Source organism: Aquarana catesbeiana, linkage group LG03 (genome assembly GCF_042186555.1).
Source record: "Aquarana catesbeiana isolate 2022-GZ linkage group LG03, ASM4218655v1, whole genome shotgun sequence".
NCBI lineage: Eukaryota > Metazoa > Chordata > Amphibia > Anura > Ranidae > Aquarana > Aquarana catesbeiana.
This window is the reverse complement of record NC_133326.1, coordinates 341,025,035-341,048,138: the sequence shown is the minus strand read 5'-3', so window position 1 is coordinate 341,048,138 and position 23,104 is coordinate 341,025,035. Positions and strand designations below refer to the sequence as shown.

At 40.3% G+C, this 23,104-nt stretch overlaps 1 protein-coding gene across 2 annotated transcripts in view; it reads right to left on the bottom strand.

Annotated features, from left to right (window-relative positions):
- Positions 1-5,390: 5,390 nt before the first annotated feature.
- The window catches only part of PDE6A (phosphodiesterase 6A), a 178,351-nt gene continuing 160,637 nt past the window's right edge, over positions 5,391-23,104 (bottom strand). Inside the window, exons 20-23 of one of the 2 annotated variants that reach the window (XM_073620560.1) lie at positions 18,399-18,482; positions 16,808-16,970; positions 15,925-16,014; positions 5,391-9,335 (exon numbers count right to left, since the gene is read on the bottom strand). In XM_073620560.1, the coding sequence (XP_073476661.1) occupies positions 15,929-16,014; positions 16,808-16,970; positions 18,399-18,482 (333 nt within the window). In that variant the 3' untranslated portion in view covers positions 5,391-9,335; positions 15,925-15,928. The remainder of the gene's footprint in view (positions 9,336-15,924; positions 16,015-16,807; positions 16,971-18,398; positions 18,483-23,104) is intronic. The other variant, XM_073620561.1, reaches the window with a different exon arrangement.

Genomic DNA, 23,104 nt, shown 5'->3' with positions numbered 1-23,104 from the left:
CCACCCCCTCTACCCACTAACTCACTCACTGCCCAAGAGATTGCCAATCACTTCAAAGACAAGATCGATGCAATTCGTGAGGATATCTCCACTGTGCGTACGTCTTCCCCACCCATCATACCTTGCCCAGCAGCACATTCAACACTCTCCTCTTTTGAATTGGCTACTACGGAAGGGGTTACAAAAATTTTCTCGGATGCCCACCTAACCAATTGTCCCTTGGATCCTGTTCCCTCACAACTACTACGGTCACCCTCTTCTTCTATCCTATGCTCCCTCACCCACATCTTCAATCTCTCCCTTTCTGGTGGCATTTTCCCCTCCCCTCTAAAACATGCGCAGATCACTCCCATTCTTAAAAAGCCCTCACTGGACCCTACCGACCTGAACAACTTAAGACCCATCTCATTACTCCCATTCACCGCTAAACTTCTAGAACGCTTAGTCTACAACCGTCTTAGCACCTACCTCAATGAAAATAACCTTCTTGACCCCTTACAGTCTGGCTTTCGCTCGCAGCACTCCACGGAAACTACCTTACTAAAACTCACTAACGATTTACTAACTGCTAAAACCAACAGCCAGTACTCCATACTCCTACTACTTGACCTCTCTGCAGCCTTTGATACTGTTGACCACCCGCTCCTTCTCAATAAACTACATTCCCTTGGCCTCCGAGATTCTGCTCTATCCTGGTTCTCTGGCTATTTATCACAGCGCTCCTTCAGTGTCACCTACAACTCTGTCTCCTCCTCTCCATTGCCCCTTTCTGTGGGGGTCCCCCAAGGCTTGATTCTTGGACCCCTTCTCTTCTCTATCTACAACTCCTCCCTTGGTCACTTAATAACTGTCCACGGCTTCAAATACCACTTATACACTGATGACACCCAAATCTATCTGTCTACTCCTCACCTCACTCCTTCAGTCTCCTCTCGCATTACTAACTTACTAACTGACATATCAGCATGGATGTCGCACCACTTCCTTAAACTAAATCTCTCTAAAACTGAGCTATTAATATTCCCCCCCACCCGTGCCCCCCTCCATGACTTTTCCATCAAAATCAACAATGCAACCATCAGTCCCTCCCCTCACGCCAGGGTACTAGGTGTAATCCTAGACTCTGACTTGTCATTTCAGCCTCAAATCCAATCGCTGTCAAAAGTTTGTAGAATTCACCTCCGTAACATCTCTAAAATTGGCCCTTTTTTAACAAATGAAACCACCAAGCTCCTCATTCACTCCCTTGTTATCTCTCGCCTTGACTATTGCAACTCCCTTCTCATTGGCCTACCGCTCCATAGGCTATCCCCTCCCCTCTTCAGTCTATCATGAATGCTGCTGCCAGACTTATCCACCTTACCAACCGCTCAGTGTCTGCCAACCCTTTACTTCAATCCCTACACTGGCTCCCAATCACCCAGCGAATTAAATTCAAAATTCTAACCACAACATACAAAGCCATTCACAACTCTGCCCCAAGCTACATCACTAATCTTGTCTCCAAATATCACCCAAATCGACCTCTCCGCTCTTCTCAAGACCTCCTGCTTTCAAGCTCTCTCATCTCCTCCTCCCATGCTCGTCTCCAGGATTTCGCCAGAGCCTCTCCCATCCTCTGGAACTCACTACATCCATCTATCCGGCTATCCCCTACTCTTGCTACCTTCAGGCAATCCCTGAAAACTCATCTCTTCAGGAAAGCCTATCACGTCTCCAACTAATCTCCTACCACTTCCACCAGCTCATTCCCCACAGTTACAACCTTTTGTACCACCTGCCCCACCCTATTAGATTGTAAGCTCTTCTGAGCAGGGCCCTCTTAATCCTATTGTATTGTATTGTATTGTATTATAACTGTATTGTCTCCCTTTTATATTGTAAAGCGCTGCGTAAACTGTTGGCGCTATATAAATCCTGAATAATAATAATAACAGGACAGGTTTCACTCAGAACAGACCTTGCCATGGTCGACCAAAGAAGTTGAGTGCACCTGCTCAGAGTCATATCCAGAGGTTGTCTGGCAAATAGACGTATGAGTGCTGCCAGCATTGCTGCAGAGGTTGAAGAGGTGGGGAGTCAGCTTGTCAGTGCTCAGATCATACGCCGCACACTGCATCAAATTGGTCTGCATGGCTGTCGTCCCAGAAGGAAGCCTCTTCTAAAGATGATGCACAAGAAAGGCCGCAAACAGTTTGCTGAAGACAAGCAGACTAACGGCATGGATTACTGAAACCATGTCCTGTGGCCTGATAACACCAAGATAAACTTATTTGGTTTAGACGATGTCAAGCGTGTGTGGCGGCAACCAGGTGAGAAGTACAAAGACAAGTGTGTCTTGCCTACAGTCAAGCATGGTGGTGGGAGTGTCATGGTCTGGGGCTGCATGAGTGCTGCCAGCACTGGGGAGCGACCGTTCATTGAGGAAACCATAAATACCAACAGGTACTGTGACATACTGAAGCAGCGTAGTATTACAACATGATAATGACGCCAAACACACCTCCAAGATGACCACTGCCTTGCTAAAGAGGCTGAGAGTAAAGGTGATGGACTGGCCAAGCATGTCTCCAGACCTAAACCCTATTGAGCATTTGTGGGGCATCCTCAAATGGAAGGTGGAGGAGCGCAAGGTCTCTAACATCCACCAGATCTGTGATGTCGTCATGGAGGAGTGGAAAAGGACTCCAGTGGCAACCTGTGAAGCTCTGGTGAACTCCATGCCCAAGAGGGTTAAGGCAGTGCTGGAAAATAATGGTGGCCACACAAAATATTGACACTTTGGGCCCAATTTGGACATATTCACTTAGGGATGTACTCGCTTTTGTTGCCAGTGTTGAGTTATTTTGAGGGGACAGCAAATTTACACTGTTATACAAGCTGTACACTTACTACTTTACATTGTAGCAAAGTGTCATTTCTTCAGTGTTGTCACATGAAAAGATATAATAAAATATTTACAAAAATGTGAGGGGTGTACTCACTTTTGTGAGATACTGTATATATTTCATCTATGTATTTGCAGTTAGCCTGGGGTTTAGCTTTAAAGCGGAGGGCCACCCTGGAAAAAAAAATGCCACCAAAATTCCTAAAAAATAAAAAAAAAAAATTTGGAAAAAAAAAAATTTTTATACTTACCTAAACCCTTGTTGCTAGGCAGTCTTCCTAATCTGCCTCTTCCTATTCCGCAGCGTGTTCTTCTCCTCGGTGAGCAGCCCCGTTGTCTTCTGGGAACTGTGTGTGTTCCCAGAACACCACTGGGCCATTCACAGATCGCTGCGCCGCTCGCGCGTGCACAGTAGGAAACTGGCAGTGAAGCCGTAAGGCTCCACTGCCTGTTTCCCTTACCTAAGATGGCGGTGCCGGGACCCGAGAGCCGAGGGACGGTTCGGCCTCGGGCGGCCGACATCGCGGGCACCCAGGACAGGTAAGTCTACTTATTTAAAGTCAGCAGCTACAGTGTTTGTAGCTGCTGACTTTAAAAAAATTTTTTAGCTGGCCAGAACCCCACTTTAAAGAGAGGCATCAGAAGCTGACATTTTTTAACTCCGGGGATGATTGAAAAATTCCATAACATCTCTCACTGTAAATCTGGGTAATTATAGCTTTGCTGACCTAGAAATGGCTTATAGCCCAATATTATAAGTGGTATTATCTGATGAAAGAAGAATATGGGCTATAGCCTAAAATGTGCCAAATGTAGTTCAGTTATTTTGAGGCTTTACCTGGACAAACTGTTCCTAGTTCTGCCCATACATACCATTAAAATTTAAAAGAATAGTAAACAGACCTGATATTTTATTGGTAGTAAACGCTGTGTGATGGGTGCTTAGAAAGTAATATAATTTTTTTTTTGTGTTAGCCTATCCAATTTAAAAAAACGAATTTAGGAGTGTATAGGTACTGTAAATGTTTGGTTAGTGTTTTTTTTCTCCATTCAATGTCTCTTGGTGTTAGGGTTATTGATATAAAACCATGTAGTATATTACAGGAAAATGTTAATTTGGCTGCTTTAGAAATGATCACCAACTACAGTTATAAAGTAGAAGCTGAGCCTAGATAATGTGTAACAAATTCAGCCTGTTCAGTGTTACTTGCCTAACTTATATAAAGTGGTGCAGTTAAAATGGGGTTGATTTACTAAAGGCAAATAAACTGTGCACTTTGCAAGTGCAGTTGCACTCATTTTTCCCCAGAGCTTGGTGAATGTGGTGAAGCTTCACTTTGGGTATTCTGTACAATCAGGTGCAAGGAAGGAAAAAAAAAGAAACATTTTTGCTAGCACATGATTGGATGATGGAAATCAGTAGAACTTCACCACATTTACTCAGCTCTGGGGAAAATGAGTGCAACTGCACTTGCAAAGTGCACAGTCTATTTGCCTTTGGTAAATCAAACCTAAAGGGTACCACTTAAACTCCAAACTTTCCGTATTAAATAATGGCTACCGGTACAATACTGTGCTATAGCCAGTGTTTTCACTATAAGGGTTTAGTTTAATTTTGTTTACTTTATTTACTAAAGGCAAATTGCCATTTTGCAAAAACAATTTCACTTTGCAAGGTAATTTCCTCTTAGCTTAGCGAATGTGGTAAAAAGTCACTACACAAAGAAAACCCATTCACGTGTAAGGGAAAAAAAAGAAATTAATTTTTAATTGCACATAATTGGATGATGAATGCTAGCAGAGCTTCACCTAATTCACTAAGCTTGCAAAGGGAGGAGCCTATTTGCATTAAAAAAATCAACCCGCAGTCTGAACAAAAATAAGATTAATAAAGCACCTGGTCCAAACTGCATTCACCCCATGCTAAAAAAAAAAAAAATAAGATAAGAGATTGAAAAGAATAATATCTTATTTTTTTAAACTCTTTTTTACCTAGTACAGTAATCGAGCAAATTGCACCATTATTTAAAAGGGGTAAAAAAAACTCCAACTGGGCAATAGACCAGCAAGCCTGACTTATGTTGTGTGGGCATTATTTAAATTATCCTAAGTGAAGTCATACAAAAATGTTTTAAAAATATTGTTCAGAATAATTGAATAACTAAGGATCAGCCTGGCTTTATAAAAGATAGGCGATTTGTTAAAGTGACCCTTTTCATGACACGGGCTGCCAAAAAAAGTAAGTAAATAAACCACTTATTTTACAGGTGAGTTTCTTATAAGTAACCCTGTATGACATACATATATATACTGTATACACACAGTATTATTTTTGTAATTTCAATAATATTTTTTAGCTGATGGAAGAATGAGCAAAATATTTTAAGATTAGAATTGGGTTTAAGAACTAAAACACAGGCTTATTAATTTTTTAATTCAATTTTTGATAGAATATTAAAGGTCAGTTTGAATTATTTATCTAAGAAACAGTCTACATACTCCGTTTGTTAACAGATATTTTATTCTTTTGTAAAACAATTTTACAGATTGCAGTACCTTAAACTCACACAGTTTTCTCAAGCAATCTTAACTTCATATATGTATATACAAGTAACTACACAATAAGTGGACAGCTTTCAAGATAACAAACATGATATAGTGTTACCTCCCAGTAGTTACAGATTATGATGGACCTACCTCAAACACAAGAGGAAAATACAATTCATAAGATGATAAATAAGTACAACTCAGTTGCATAGAGTAAACAAAAAACTTTCCTCATTTTCCTTGACTGAGCCAAATCTTTTTTTTTTTTTTTTTTTTGGTGTGTCTCCCACACTCCCCCTTGCAGATCACAGTGGGAGGGTTTCAGTAACCAAGATAGTGCTGTCGTCCAGAAAGTATGCGCATGACTAGCTGTGACCATATGTAGATTTACAAACTACAGTCCTGTGAATCAGCAGTGATAATGCTGCTAGCTATACCCTCTGCAACATCTTCTCATCCCACTGTAGAGCAAGCAGGCAAAGCCTATATGAGAGTAACAACTGTACTTTGAATTTAGGAGCAGTGCAGTATCATTGCCACACCATCACTGAAAGCTGCATTAGGTGGACCTCACTGGCAGAATCAATAGGTATTTGTGGGACTTTGCAGGGGGCAAAACTGTAAGGGCAGACACGCTTATAATTAAGTGCTGATACACATATTTTTAATGGGGGGGGGGGGGGGCACAATTCTACTTTACACTAGTGTGATACTGAATAACAGAAATCAGGCTGTAGAATATATTATTTCCCCTACTCATGTCTCAAGATGTAGGTCAATGTCAAGTTAAGGTGAGGGAATTGTATTGCTCACAGACTGAAGGTGGGCCAGAGTTCTAAAAATGTGCTCGTCTCCACCCATAAGCTGTTAATCGCAGTTTATAAAAACATTATTAGTCAGCACAAATTCAGCTCTACCTTCAGTTGTACTAATTTACAGTTTAAATATTGGATTTTTTTTTTAATGTTTTTGCATTTCTTTTTCTAATACATTTTAAAAAATGAAGTGATATTTAAAGTTCAGATTTATAGGCTTTATAACAGACTTTGAGGTCCTGTTCAGATAACGGACACCTGTGATCACAGAAATACAGTGGCTGCATTGCTGACCTGCTTCTGGAAATGCTAGCTGCCTGATTTTCTTTCCTGGCTTCAGTCACTCAGAAAAAAAAAGTCACAGTGAAATCAGAAACCACTATCTGCCAACTAGGTCAGTGTCAAATGTGAATTGATCAGTTCCCATCTACAGTACACTTGTTTTTTCCTTTGTGTTGCATTAATGTGTGTTGTGTCATGCATTAATTATGCATTGCCTCAAGGCAGCCCATTTATTTTATATGGACTGGCAATGAACAGAAATGGACCAAAACAGAGACATGCAGCAACACAACACGTGATGCTACCAAAAATCAGGTGCACTGCAACGCAGCCACGTACCAGCGTACCACACCAAGTGAATGTTGCAGTAACACAAGCAGAGTGTGTTTCTGCCCTAAAACACTGATGCCCGAGTATCAGAATGAAAGCCAGACTATTAACATTTTCAAAGGAAGGGGTCAGCAACAGAAGCCTTGTATTTCTGTTTTGACGGGTTTGCAATTATTTGGTGGACACAGCATAATCATAAACATAAAAAGAGATGGAAGCAGTAGGTAACACAATGGACAAATGTGAAGGTGAGTAAGCAGCACTGCACTCCGATAATATAATCTGGTTCCATAAAATATATTCTTGAATACCGCCCCTCTCTGACATGTTTCACCCATACTGGCTCAATCATAGAGATTGGACCAAATACATTTTGAGCCAAGTGATGTCATCATTGTGCAGGTTCCTTTCTTGCTCAGTGCATCTACACTGAGTGTGGTGGAGCTTCAAGACTGGCATCCAACAGAGCAGTAGAAATGGAGGCTTGGAGCAATGACTCTCTAAGGATACACCTATGAAGGGGATGCAACAGATATGTGTGGGCTCTCTCTCCTCATGAGCCTAGGAAAACTTAATCCTCTGCCCCTGTAATTATAGCCTAGTGTGTAGCTTGATTCATCAATCTGCAATAACACTTAATACATACAGTGCCTTGCAAAAGTATTCACCCCCCTTGGCTTTTTACCTATTTTGTTACATTACAGCCTTTAGTTCAATGTTTTTTTAATCTGAATTAGATGTGATGGATCAGAACACAGTAGTCTAAGTTGGTGAATTAAAATTAGAAAAATATATACATAAAACTATTTTTCAGAAGTAAAAAGATGATAATTGGCATGTGTGTATGTATTCACCCCCTTTGTTATGAAACCCATAAAAAACTCTGGTGCAACCAATTACCTTCAGAAGTCACATAATTAGTGAAATGATGTCCACCTGTGTGCAATCTAAGTGTCACATGATCTGTCATTACATATACACACCTTTTTGAAAGGCCCCAGAGGCTGCAACACCTAAGCAAGAGGCACCACTAACCAAATACTGCCATGAAGATCAAGGAACTCTCCAAACAAGTAAGGGACAATGTTGTTGAGAAGTACAAGTCAGGGATAGGCTATAAAAAAAATATCCAAGTCTTTGATAATCCCTAGGAGCACCATCAAATCTATCATAACCAGATTGGAAAGAACATGGCACAACAGCAAACCTTCAAAGAGATGGCCGCACACCAAAACTCACAGACCGGGCACGGAGGGAATTAATCAGAGAGGCAGCACAGAGACCTAAGGTAACCCTGGAGGAGCTGCAGAGTTCCACAGCAGAGACTGGAGTATCTGTACATAGGACGACAATAAGCTGCACGCTCCATAGAGTCGGGCTTTATGGCAGAGTGGCCAGAAGAAAGCCATTACTTTCAGCAAAAAAACAAAATAGCACATTTTGAGTTTGAGAAAAGGCATGTGGGAGACTCCCAAAATGTGTGGAGGAAGGTGCTCTGGTCTGATGAGACTAAAATTTTACTTTTTGGCCATCAAAGAAAGCGTTATGTCTGGCGTAAACCCAACACATCACATCACCCAAAGAACACCATCCCCACAGTGACACATGGTGGTGACAGCATCATGCTGTGGGGATGTTTTTCAGCAGTCAGGACTGGGAAACTGGTCAGAATTGAGGGAAAGATGGATGATGCTAAATACAAGGATATTCTTGAGCAAAACCTGTACCACTCTGTGTGTGATTTGAGCCTAAAGCAACAATTGAGTAGCTTAAAGGGAAACATGTAAATGTGTTGGAATGGCCTAGTCAAATCCCAGACCTCAATCCAATAGAAGATTGCTGTTCATAAGCACAAACCAACCAACTTGAAGGAGCTGGAGCAGTTTCGCAAGGAGGAATGGGCACAAATCCCAGTGGTAAGACTTATCCAAAGCGACTTGGAGCTGTGATAGCCGCAAAAGGTGGCTCTACAAAGTATTGACTTTAGGGGGGTGAATAGTTATGCACATTGACTTTTGTTGTTATTTTGTCCTATTTGTTGTTTACTTCACAATAATAAAAAAAAAATCTTCAAAGTTGTGGGCATGTTCTGTAAATTAAACGATGCAAATCTTCAAACAATCCATGTTAATTCCAGGTTGTGAGGCAACAAAACATGAAAAATGCCAAGGGGGTGAATACTTTTGCAAGGCACTGTATGAAAAAGCTTTTTTTCTATAGTTATAGATGGAGTGGGGATTGGGTGCATCTCCCCGAGGGCACACAGATTTGTCCTGATGCCCATTGTCACTGGGACAGAAAGTAGGAGGAAAACCAAAATGTTAAAATTGTCATGGAAGACATGCAAGAAAAGGAGAAGAAAGAGATGAAGGAACTTTTTTTCAATGGGGACAAATGTTCCAATGACCATTACGTAAGATGGGAATTCCCCTCACCCTGGAGAGCTGTCCTCTAACTTCCTGTTGAATCTCCATCTACAAGACAGGAAGTGAAAGAAAATTTCCATGGCAGAACACAGACAAAAAAAAAACACTAACTGAATAACTCCACAGGTTCCTGTTGCTTTCCTGGCACATGTGCATTCCAGTTGTGGGCTGTGTTAGATTTCCCAAGTAAGAACACAATATTGAAATCTTGTAAAATACCAAATACCTTTTTCTTGGATGTTGTGGCAGATTTTCTCATCAATCCTATTAGAGACACTTTGGGACTGATTTACTAAAAGCAAATAGACTATGCATTTTGCAAGTGCCGCTGCTCCAGAGCTTAGTAAATGAGATAAAGCTTCACTTTGCAAAGAATATCCAATCACATGCAAGGAACATAAAAAAACAGCATTTTTGCTTGCACATGGATGATGGCAGTCAGCAGAGCTTTTGCTCATTTACTAAGCTCTGAAGCAACTTCTCTTGCAGAGTGCAACTGCACTTTGCAAAGTGTGCAGTCTTTTTGCCTTTAGTAAATCAACCCCTTTGTTTTGCTGTATTCACTAGACAGATGAGTGGGCTGGGAGGGAAATTGGCATTTGGGTGTTACACTAGTTGACACTTTCTATATAGACACTTTTCCTGTACAAACTCTCATTTCATTTTTAAAACATTTCATATGAATTTATAATAAATGTAATCTATAGGTGTGGAGTATTATTTCTAGAAATAGGATGGGATCAACAATAAAGTTTGCTAAAATCCTTGCGATATCTGTAGACATTAAAGATGTTTTTTTAATAAAACTGGAGTTTTAATTAAAGTAAGATTGTTTAGTTCATGTAGTGACAATGCTCATTTTAAAGCGATCTTTAGCATGTTGAGTGAGGCATATTACATTTGCCAGGCCCAAATAAGATCTTAATTCAAAATGGGATATATTCATAGCTAGCAACTTTTTAACATAAGCTGACCATGGGATTCTCTAAAATACGACCTAGCCTTCACACTGTATAGGGTGAGAGCTATATTAAGTGCTCTTAAAATCTAGCACACGAGGAGCGGATTTGAAGTGCTTCGTGTTTATTCGTTTTCTTTCAAGCATCTGGGGCTTTGTAGTTAAAAATTCTAGGGTAACCTAAAGTCTAAAATATTTGTCTTTTCTGTAGGTTCCATTCAGAACCAGTCTGATACTGATATTACATCTGATCAGAACCAGTCTGATACTGATATTACATCTGATCAGAGCCAGTCTGATACTGATATTACAAGGTATAGATAATAAAAGGCTTCTTAATTTTTTTTAGGAGACTCCAACAATTACATCTTTCTGGCATATTGTAGTTCCAAGCTATGTTTGCGCATAAGTTATTATACAGGATTTATATAGCGCCAACAGTTTACGTAGCGCTTCAATAATGTCACACATCCTAATAGCCTACTATTGCTACCTTTCTCATGCATTCACAATGCACATAGATAAAAAATAATCAATCAGACCATCACAAGTAACTGTACTAACCTGTATTATGTTTTCCTTTATAAGGCTCAGAACCTCATTTAAACTGTTCCATGTACATTAAGTTCTTCTCACTCAGGTTATACTGGATAACTACCACAATTACCTGTAAATTACCTGGGAAGTACAGCCTAGCAATGCAATAAAACATGCCATCTAATATATATAATATATTATAATATATATATACAAAGTATATATATATATATATATATATATATATATATATATATATATATATAATAAATCAAGTGAGATTGCTGCACAAAAAAATGTTTTAATTAAGAAGTTTAAAACATCAAACAATTCAGGCAGTCATGGTAACAGTTTAAGGCTAATACAGATCATGCCCTTCTTCAAAACCTCATGCCTCTAAATGACCACATACATGGAACAATATATATAGAGCTCATCGGTAATCTATTAAACAATCAAACAATCTGGAATCAATTAATTGGTGGATCATGGTATGAAACATATAGTGGATACATAATATAATATGATACGAACTTGGAACAAAAGATCAACAAGTATGACAATGTTCTCATACTTCGCAAATTATATCGATCGGGAATCCTATATAGAAAAATGAAAATATAAAATGAATTTTAAATTATGTGTAAAAAAAAGTAAATTGGGTATATACCCCAAAACAATAATTAACAAAATAAATAAAAAAAAACTAATTTATAAACACCAAAGAAATATATAAATAAACTATAATCTGTAAACCTAATTAATAATGTGCATAGCCATAAAATTCATATTAAACATAAAAAAGTACCATTTTGAAGAAATAAATACAAATCAAAATCTCAAAATCTGAATGTAACCCTTTGGGTTGGAGGGTATCAAGCCAATGTATCCAATTAACTTCTCTTTTTCTCAATTCCCCCCTGTATGTTTTTTGAGACACTATCAATGACCATAAATCTAAGTTGTGAAACTGTATGTCCTTTTTCTATAAAGTGTCTAGCCAGTGGTAATTTGTCCAACTTATTCCTAATGGAATATTTGTGTCTCGTGATACGATCTTTTAATTTCTGTGTGGTCTCCTCCACATAGAGGAGACCACAAAGGCATTTGATGATGTATATGAGGATTGGCAGGTATAACAGTCTTTTATTGATGGAAAAAAACTAGTGGTTGAGGGGATTTTTACTGTGCCAATAAGAATACAAGGAAAGGTGTGACTTAAAATAAGCAAAACATTTTTTTTATTATTATTACAAAGTTAAAAGATACAGAATGGATGTTCGCAATAATAACAAACATATGGTGGTCATATTGATTGATAGGTCCAAAAAAAGGGTAAATACATTGCACACTAGCCCAACAGGTTTCACTAATTGCTTCTTCAGGGGAAAAAAAATTGCCACCAACAACAAACCAAGCTGGGTTCAACAGTCCTCCAGAAACCCCCAGATAAGAGGAAAAGAGCCGGAGGGTCAGACTCTATTATGCGGCACTACTGATACTGCACCACTCCCTGCACCCAACATCGTGCAGGCAGTTTAAAGTTGCTCCAAAGTTGCTTTTGATCTTATGGGCTGAAAAATACATTACTTTATTCTCGGCCTTCTGTCCTCTATGACCACAAGTCTGACCGTTTTCCTCTTATTTGGGGGTTTCTGGAGGACTGTTGAACCTGGCTTGGTTTGTTGTTGGTGGCAATTTTTGTCTGGTTCTTTATGTGAATCCTACTCTGAACTGCACGTCCCCTGAAGAAGCGATTAGTGAAACATGTTGGGCTAGTGTGCAATGTATTTACCCTTTTTTTTTAACTTATCAATAAATATGACCACCATATGTTTGTTATTATTGTGAACATCCATTCTGTATCTTTTAACTTTGTAATAATAATAAAAAAATGTTTTTGCTTATTTTAAGTCATACCTTTCCTTGTACTTTTATTGGCACCGTAAAAATCCCCTCAACCTCTAGCCTTTTTCCATGATTATTTAGGATGAGGTGCCTGAGTGATGGGTGTTGTACCATGAACCAGACCAACCTCCTGTTTAGTCTTTTATTGATATATCATAACCCGTTTGGTGATGTGAAAAACCTTTGCCCTTGATTATACTAGTACATTGCATACAGCAAAGACAAGGGAAGGATCCCTTGTTTTTGGGACCTAAAAAGGACGAGGACTATATTGGTCAGATTTTACTAGGAATTGGAATTGGGAAAAAAGAGAAGTTAACTGAATACATTGGCTTGATACCAACCCAAAGGGTTAAATTCAGATTTTGATTTGTATTTATTTCTTTAAAATGGTACACTTTATTATGTTTGATATGAATTTAATGGGTATGCACATTATTAATTAGGTTTACAGATTATAGTTTATTCATATATTTCTTTGGTGTATATACATTTGGGTTATTTAATTTATTTTATTAATTATTAATTATTTTTTGGGGTTATATACCCAATTTACCTTTTTGTACACATATTTCAATTTTTAATTTTCATTTTTAATTTTATATTTTTATTTTTTCATTTTTCTATATAGGATTCCCGATCAATATGTGTGGGAACATTGTCATACCTATCTTTTGTTCCAAGATTGTATCATATTATATTATGTATCCACTATATGATTCATACCATGATCCACCAATTAATTGATTAGAGATTGTTTGATTAATAGATTACTGATGAGCTCTATATATATTGTTCCATGTATGTGGTCATTTAGAGGCATGAGGTTTTGAAGAAGGGCATGATCTGTATTAGCCTGAAACTGTTACCATGACTGGCTGAATTTTTTGATGTTTTAAACTTCTTCATTAAAAAATTTTTTTGTGCAGCAATCCCACTTGACTTATTATATAATACAAGACCGTGGGAAAGCTTGATTGCCATTGCACATACCACTGTGACCGACGTGCACCTCACCCTTTGAACGTTCTCTCTCTCTCTCTCTCTCTCTCTCTCTCTCTCTCTCTCATATAATCTAATTATACTATATTACCAAAAGTATTGGGACACCTGCCTTTACACGCACATGAATCCCATCCCAGCCTTAGTCCCCCCTCCACCAAATGATTTGGACCAGTGCACAAAGCAAGGTCCATAAAGACATAGATGAGCGAGTCCTGACCTCAACCCGATAGAACTCCTTTGGGATGAATTAGAGTGGAGACTGCAAGCCAGGCCTTCTCGTCTACATCAGTGCCTGACCTCACAAACATGCTTCTGGACGAATGGTCAAATATTCCCATAGACACACTCCCAAACCTTGTGGACAGCCTTCCCAGAAGAGTTGAAGCTGTTAAAGCTGCAAAGGGTGGGCCAACCCAATATTGAACCCTACGGACTAAGACTGGGATGCCATTAAAGTTCATGTGGGTGTAAAGGCATGCGTCCCAGTACTTTTAGTAATATAGTGTGTATGTGTATATATATAAATAATATAGTAATATAGAAGTATTTTCTCATAAAGACTGTACACACATTGAATGAATATTGATTTACATAAGATTTCTTGCGTGATTGTGGATAGATCAGACTTTTATTTACATGGGAAGGGCTGATCATCGTTTATTCACGAGAATACACAATAACACGATTTTCAAAAGGTTCATACTGAATCCACTTATAATTTTCACTTTTATGACAAAGAGCATAACTGCATGCATATTACAATCACAGCATTGTAATCATCCACAATATTTATGGTTTCAAGTTTGAGGCTACTCTCTTTGACTGAAACAAAGCAATTCATCTGCAATCATTGCAAATTGGATGGGTTCTCTATGAGTTTTTGCTTCATTTTACGTCTAAAAAAGTATAAAGTCAGCCTGTCATTGGGGAGAAGGCTCCTTACATTTGTGGTCAAAGGGAAGAAAATCCCTCTTGCAGAAAGCTTAAAAACCATTGGTGTCAGTGGGTCCTTATCTTAAGAGTCAGAAATTGCCCAGGGAACCCATGGAAACCTCTGCAGGAACCCAAGCAAAAGGTTTCTGTAGAATAATAATAAACATTTTTGTCACTTACATGCTTCCTTTGCTTTTTTTTTCTTTTTAAGTCCCATGACGAAGTCACAGGGCTAAAATATTTTCTATCTCAGACACAACTAGGCAAAGGGATTAGCTGAGGTGGGTGGTACTAGGCCTCAAGCTGAAGAAAGACCCAGATACCCACCCCCTTGGTGTCTGCCTCCTACAAGCAACGCTGAAGATAGGGTACAGCCCCAAATTGCATCTCATATACTACCTTATGCTCCTGCGTAAAAAAAGAAAGGGAGTGTCTGATAAAAGGGAGGCTAAGAGCAACATCTGCCTCCATAAACCTCCAATAACATCTATTCTGCTCTAAATAACTTTTTTTTATACCAGTAAAAAATATTTTTTTTAAAAACAGCTGTTTTTAACTCTTGCTTGGTTTGTCTACCTGGTTAGTAAATGGTCAAAACAAATTTTAGAGCAGAACTCCAACCAAAACTTTATTTTAGTCTGTGGAGTGTTAGAGCATGGAGGGTTTAGAATCTCTGCCAAGGTTTTCAAGACTGTCCATGCCCCCATTAAATCCTGTTCTAGAGATATGGCAGGATGTGGGCAAAAATTAGGGCAGATTCCACCCTTGGCAGTCATCCACAGAACAAATATCACTATTGGGGAAATACCCTCTTTACACCTGTGATGTTGAAAGCAATAAATTAATGGATATTTCTAATGGAGTCATGAAAATGGTGAGCAGGATAAAAATGAGATTGTATCCCCTCAACCTGACAGAGGTTCTAACTCTTCCTTAGGCTATACATAACTAGAAAATTATATTGGCTAGGTGTTTACCTAATGCAGCCAATATGGCTGCTGCTCCACTGGCAATGCTGACAGCATTCAAAAATAATATATATGAGTATCTCTGTACTCCATACTGCACTGATTGCAGCTTCATAGTTTATTTCAGTCAGCAAGCATACACAGTATTTGAGGCAAACATATGTGACATTCAACTATAAAATATGATATTTTCACATATGGGTTATATTTAATGTCATCTTTTTATACAAATTGCAAAGTATGCTTCACAGTACCTAGGTCTAGCATGATTTAAATGTATCAATAACCTACCAAAAACAGGTGAAAAAAAAAAAAAGAAAATATTTACAGTCTTATAAGATAGAACAGCTTTTGGACTGAGGTGCTTGTTCGGCTACTGGGACATTTCCGCCATTTTCTTTTCCTGTAGCGGCTGGGGCTGCAAAGAACAGAAGATGATAAGTATGTCTTATGTAGTATAAACTAAAATTTAAAGAGAACTCAGTAGCATAAAGCCAAGTTTATGCATTTTTTAAACATTAATATCTTCTTTTTTTGTATGCTATCATTGTTTTCCAAAAAAAACATGAAACACAAAGTGCACCCATAACACTGGTGTCATAAAAAAATAATGGGTTTACTAAATAGAAAGAACAACTGAATGTGCTTGATTTCAGGCCATCTTTCTCTAACTCACAGGGCTGTCTGAAAAGAGCAGGTAGGGAGAATGACACGCCTCTCCCCTGGGCCCTTGGACTGTATGTAAATTTCAACTTGAGCTGTTGAACTCTGTAAACCAATTATTTTTTTAGATAAAAAGATAAAACTAGCCATAAAAGCATGCTAAAAAGAACCACCTGCTGGCCGGAAATGTGGCAATGAAATATTTACATTTATCTGACATGTTTCAATGTATTCTTTTCCTGATAATAATATAAACATCACATACAAACTATGTACAAAACTTTATACATATCCTATAAATGTATAGGCATAGGCCTGCAAGCAATTACAAACATATCTATGGAGAGATGAGTCCTTGTATTCAGCTTATTCTTAATTTCATTCACATGTCAGACTTTTATTACTGATATAATAAATAATATCTTAAATTATGGTACTCCAAATCCAGTTAAATGGAGCCTCAAGAATGTGAGATATTTGGATTTGTCTTAATGATACAATAGATGCAATAAGATACTTTTTTCTTGAACGGATTAGGGTAAACTTACCCATACCTGGTTTTGCAGGCTGAATGCCTAATTTCTTTTGCTTTTCCTCTTCCAAAGCTTTCATTTTTGCCTCATACTCATCAGCCAAAGCTTTCCATTCTTTTTTATTGTTCAAAATCCTATCATACATTGGCTGGATCTCTGGATGAAATCTTGAAAACTCCTGTGTTAAGACAAACACCAAGTTATAAGTTGGTAGTTACCTGCCATATTATATTGTATAACAATGTAAGAAAAAAATATCATTTTGATGTAGACAAGAACCTACATGAATATTTAATTTTAACGCAGAACGTAGAGCATCAATGCCTGCCCACTACACCTGGCCTAAAGTAAAGTAACCCACACTCCCCAGTTCAGTTGAATACTAAAAAATCTCGGATTCTTGGTCAGGTGCACTAATTACATCCTGCTGGCCATATCTTATATAGACCTATAAAGGGCCATCTCCTGAAGCTGAAGACAATCAGGAGATGGCACTAAAAGGAACCAATGTGAATCTAGCCTGTCTGATCTAGGGGTGCAAACATTTTTAATCATTTTATCCTTGTGGCTATGTGTACTGTAGTGGTTGGGCTAGGCTTCAGTGCTTCACTATAGGGTCCACCCTGCTGATGTCAAGGTCTCGGGGGTGAGGGGGGATCAAGACCAAAATCTGGGGAGATCCAGCTCTGATCCAATGCAAAGGATATAAACAACGCATAGCGCTGAGACAGCAAGATTCTGGTAAAAATGCAGCTTGTGCTGGGTGGGGAAGGGAGAGAAGTGGAGTAAGGGAGTAAAGAATTACCCTTTTCCCTGTACAGAAAAAAAACTGTTGATCCAGGCCAAAAAATCAAGTTAGCTCCCAACTTCCTGTTGTTAACTGAGAAGGTTGCTTCTTCTTAACTGAAATGCCTCGCAGTGTTGCCAGCCCTGCCTGGGATACAGAACATCATGCCTCTCCTCATCTCCATAATGTAAGAGGAGGTGTTCTGTAGTCCACTGAGAATAATTCATGCAGGGCTGTTAGGAGCTGACATTATCCTGTACTTGCAGCATTTTTAAAGAAATAAAACATAGGGATTATAGAGATATATTGATTTTTTGATTTTTTTTTTTAATCCTGGCATATGTTGTACATTTAAAAAAAAGCACTAGTAAATATCACAAAATGTTTATGAAATCATGATATGATACCATTATGCTGGAAAAGGATTTTGTAAAGCTGGTGATTGTTAATCCAGGAAATATCTTATTACCTTCTGGGGAATCAGGAAGGAATTTATTTTCCCCTGCTAGTGCAGGGTTTGTCAGCAATAAATCAACTAATTTCTTTAAAAAAATAGAGATCTGTAAAGTAGTTGTGAAAAAAACAGTGTATACATTACTAATGTGGGTATACCTAAATGTACACAAATTCATGCTTCTGATGGCTGTCAACCTTGGATCAGACCCTGTCTTTAAAAAAAAAAACCTTTTATATTGCATAATACAAAAGGACAATCTTTGTGGTACCCTGCACATTTTTTTAATTCCTATTCCGATAGATCTGCTGTATCTGTTAATGTGTGCACTCATATGATAGCATACCACGTTATAAAAGGCATACCTTATATACAAACGTGCAGACAAAATCAATGAAACCACACTGCAGCTTTGGAAGCTCATCAGCTTTGTTCCTGTCCATCATTGGCTATAACAAAACAAAAAATTATACATTGAAATATATAATTTTAATCATTTTCTATAAATTAGAAATATGTCACTCTACCACTCCACTGTTGAAATGTAAGCCCATCAATAATACAGAGAGGCCTGCAACAACCAATCACAAAGCAACCTTTGTCTACACTAGGAGTCTCCAATTTTTTCAGTACAAGGGTCACATTGTGGATTTTACAAATATTCGCAGTAAGAAAAAAAAGCTTTTTTATAAAGACATTCAGGAGTGCCTATCAGAGCCCCCACTTATATCCAGGAGTGCCCATCAGAGTCCCTTCTTACATCCATGAGTGCCCATCAGGGGGCCTGTGGTAGGGTCATGGCTGGCTGGCTGGCAGTGGATGCACCAACCATATTATAATACACAGAGCACTCCCAGCCAACCAGAATACTTTCACAGACATTTGCTATCAGCCATATAAAATCTTGTAGTTGTGGCCTGCGGGCCATAGTTTGAAGACCCTTGATTTACGTTATACAATGAAACTTGAAATTGGATTGGTTGCTGCCTGTAAGTGCTTAGTAGTGCTGCATTCACTATTATATTGTAGCCTGGTGTTATGGTAGAGACAGAGAGCAATTTAGGACACTGTGCTACAGTGCTTTTTGCGTCTTCGCTTGACTTCAGGCTGAATGGGTTAACAATACCTTGCCTCCATCCACCGGAAGGGGGGTGGGGGGGTGGGGGGCTTGCTGACAAGCAGAATGAACTCAAGAGACTTGATGATTGGCAGCACTGAATCATGGAAGATGAAGTTGAAAGAAACTTTACTATGAAAGTCTATGGACCATTGGACTACAATTCCCAATGTGGGCCGGGTACACGGCTGGTGCAAGGAATTTTGTCTACACAGGGAAGGTGCATTTTGGTGCCCCCCCCCACAACTTTTGAACTTCACAATGAGAGACACTTGAGGGAGGCACACATAGCTTAAAGGAGAAGTCCAGCCAAAGTTTGAGCGAGGAGGGAGATGAGCAGAGAGCTGTGACTGACAGTCTACTCTCTGCTCGGGGAGCTGTGAGAACCGAGTGATCTGTGGTGTTCGATCTCTCGGTTTTCAGTGCAGAGGCACCAGGGGATAGATGCAGCATCCACCTAGGTAAGTATAAATCTACAATAGAAAACATCAAATAGAAACCCATACTTCTCTTTTAAGGGGCATGGGTTAATGAAAGCCGTGCTTCCTTGCACCTATAAAATATGCTTTCACTGATATGCCACAAGCAAGAGTGTCACGAACACAAATGGCTATGTGCAATGCACAGGGTGCTGCAGTCAGGTTTAGGATACATAATGCAGACTGCAGGGGTCAGCGTGTATAATGCAATGTGTTCAAGGATCAGGAGTATGTAACGCACCAAGGGTTGTAGTCAGTGCTGGGTTTGGGAATACATGACACACAGAGAGCACGGCCCAGGAGAACATAATGCACAGAATGCAGGGGACAGGAGTGTAATGTACAGAATGCAGGGCATAGGAGTGTGTAACGCACAGTGTAGCGGTAATAAGAGGATAAAATCACCCCCCAGCTTCACCCCTTCAGTGAAAATCCCAAATCCCTCCCCTCCAAAAAAAATAATTATAATCCAGCACTAATTTGTAACCCCCCCCAGTACAAATTCTCTCTCCCCTCCCTGAACAAAACCCCACCCAGCACAAATTTTGTTTCCCCTTCCTCATGACAAGTCCTCCTCCACCCTCCCCAAATCCGCAGTCCCAGCACAATCCCCCCTTCTTCCCATCCTAGCACTTATCCCTACAGCCATCAATTCCCCCTCCCAACACAAATCCTCTTCCCCTCCCAGCACAAATCCACTTCCCCCCCATTACCCCTCTCACAATGAATCCTCTTCCACCCCCCACAACCTCCCTCCCCGCACAACTCCCCCATTCCAGTACAAATGTTCCCCCCTCTCCAAACTACCCCAGCAAAAGTCATCTTTCTCCCCAATCCCCCTTCCCAGCATGACAAATCCCCACAAATTTCTTCTCCCAGCAAAAAATCCTCTCCCCACCCCAATCCCTCTTCTAGCACAAATCCTCCTCCCAGTGTAAATATTTTCCCCATTTTTAGCACAAATTCTCTCCCCCAAATCCCCCCTGCCAACATACATTCTCATCCCAGCACAAATACACCACCCCCAAATCCCCTTCCAGCACAAATCCTCCTAAATCCCCCACGCCACCACAAGTCTGCTGCCCAGTTCTGTCATAAATGCTCCCACTCAAATCACCCTTTCCAGTACAAAACCTCACCCCCAAACACAGATCCTCCCCCCTCTAATACAAATCAATCAACAATACTTCCCAACTGTCCTGCTTTTTTGTGGGACCTTTCTGAGATAAGAACAAAACCACACAAATCCAGACTAAGGGTCAGTTCACACCAACACAGTGTGGGAAACCTGCAGTCTGTGTGCGTTTCCTGTACCGCATTCAAAATGCACTACAGCTGCAATCTGCTGTGGGTATCAATGTTAACTCAATGACACCCCAAACGCAGGTCACAAATGTAACGCCTTTGCCTGCACCAGATTGTATGGTGTAGTAGTACCATGTGATCTGGTTCCTGTGCGTTTTAAAACTCTTGGTGCGGTCCAGCACAATTTCAGCCCAATCAAACGAATGAGCTGAATTTGCACTTGGAACGCATATGAATTGCACAGGAAAGCGCAGTGTGTTTTTGTGCGATTCATGGTGTGAACGGGCCTCGAGTCCTGAAGCCCAATCCTGAAAAAACTTCCGCCACCAGGTTCCACTAATTTGCCTAGCAGGGGGGCACTAGGGTGGGCACCTGTGGTGAATTCCCTGCATTTCTAGTTCGGTGTCCTGGGTCCCAGATGCCATGCTTTCCCCTGTGTAGCAGCCAGTGTCTCTTTGATTGGGTAGGGGGGGCACGCTAAGAAGATAATGTATGTCCTAGGGGGTGTTTTGGGAGGAGAGAGGACTTGTTGTGGTTGTGGGGGGTGGTCATATACCACATCTAACCCCCCTCTCCTACCTAGCATAAGTCCTCTCCCCCCCCCCTAAAAAATCACTGCAGTCCCTGTGTTCCCTCTCCCAATCTTTCCCCCCTCCCCCTGCAAATGTCATCTAATCTATAGTATCATCTGCAGTAAAATAATCGCAGACCTCAGATCAGCGTGGGACGTCTACAGTTATGTCTCCTCCCTGGCTCCTCCTGCCTGTGTACAGGAATGCATCAGAGCCAAGGGGGAGGAGTCGGATGAGGCGGAGGATGTGGCTTACAGTGTGAAAGGCACACGGCGGAGAGAGATGCTGGGTGCTGTGCAGAGTGAAGATCACAGCGTGTGGGACACCAAACACCCCGCACAAGCTGCGGGACAGGTGACACTGGTTCCCAAATTAGCGTGCCCCTGCCAGGCAAGTGACTGGAGACAAGTGCCAGAACTTGTTCTGACACTTGGCTCTGCTCCAGGATCCACATCAAATTCTGGCAATGTTCCAGCTAATCCAGGAGGTATGGGAATTTACCACCCCCCCACCCTGGCGCCCTCAGGCAGCTGCCTTATGGTGGCGCCGGCTCTGGCTACCTAATTAGCAGCATTATTTACTGCATGCAGACTGTGACAGACCTAGCTGGGAGAGAGACTTTTGGAGGGGACTGTATGCTAGCCTCTTGCCGATCGATCGTGGGCCCTTGCATTTGGGGGAACGGTGCTCTTTCTGAGCTGTATGCCTGGGGACCCTTGAGGTGGTATTACTGTGGATTCGGGTCCTGGTCCCCCAGGACACACAGACTCTGGGGACCCTGGATTTGCCATATTGGAATAGTGACTGATTCATACCGTTGGGACTCTTACTGTTAAATGCTAAATGCTGTCTGTTGTCTGCTAAAATGTGTATTGTAAATAAGTCTCTAGTATGGGATCTAAGAGTTATTAGATCCCCATTGTTGTTTGTGTTAATTAACTCTGCTATTGTGATAATGCTGATTGAGGGTTCTAAGCTACAAGATGGCCAGGCTGGCCTAAAGGTCATGTCTGAGTCATCTAGGCTGTCTAAAGGGATTAGTTAATTAGCCCATGTTAATTAGGTTAATTAGGTTACAGGTGTATTGTTAGAGTAATATGAGCCGGAGGTATGCACCTCCACTGTTAGTGTATAAAAGAGCCTGTATTTTTGAATAAAGGAGATTTCTGGTTGAACTTACATACAGCCTGCCTGGTGTTTGTTCTGAGCTATCACAACTGGGTTAGAACGGCACATAGCTGTAGTTCTAATCCCGGAGCATTGGATGACCGAGCAATCAGATGGTGCTATCTGCAATCTGATTCTATAGCTGCAGAGGAGTGTCGGGAGAGTGGAACCGAGCGAGCAAGGGGCTCGCTACATTGGTTGGCACCCGTGGGATTTGCTCTCCAGTTACTGGGACACTCCAAACCAGCCTGCAGGAGAGCCACGCTGAAAGACTTACTTGAGAGCCGTGGAGGGAATGGTGGGATCGTGCTTCCTTGCCGTGAACACATCCAAACCATCACCTGGATCCAAGGTCCAGATAGCATGAGAGGAGAGATACCAGCCACCATGGATGAGGAATTCAGAAGGAGGTTGCGAGAAAAGCAGATACA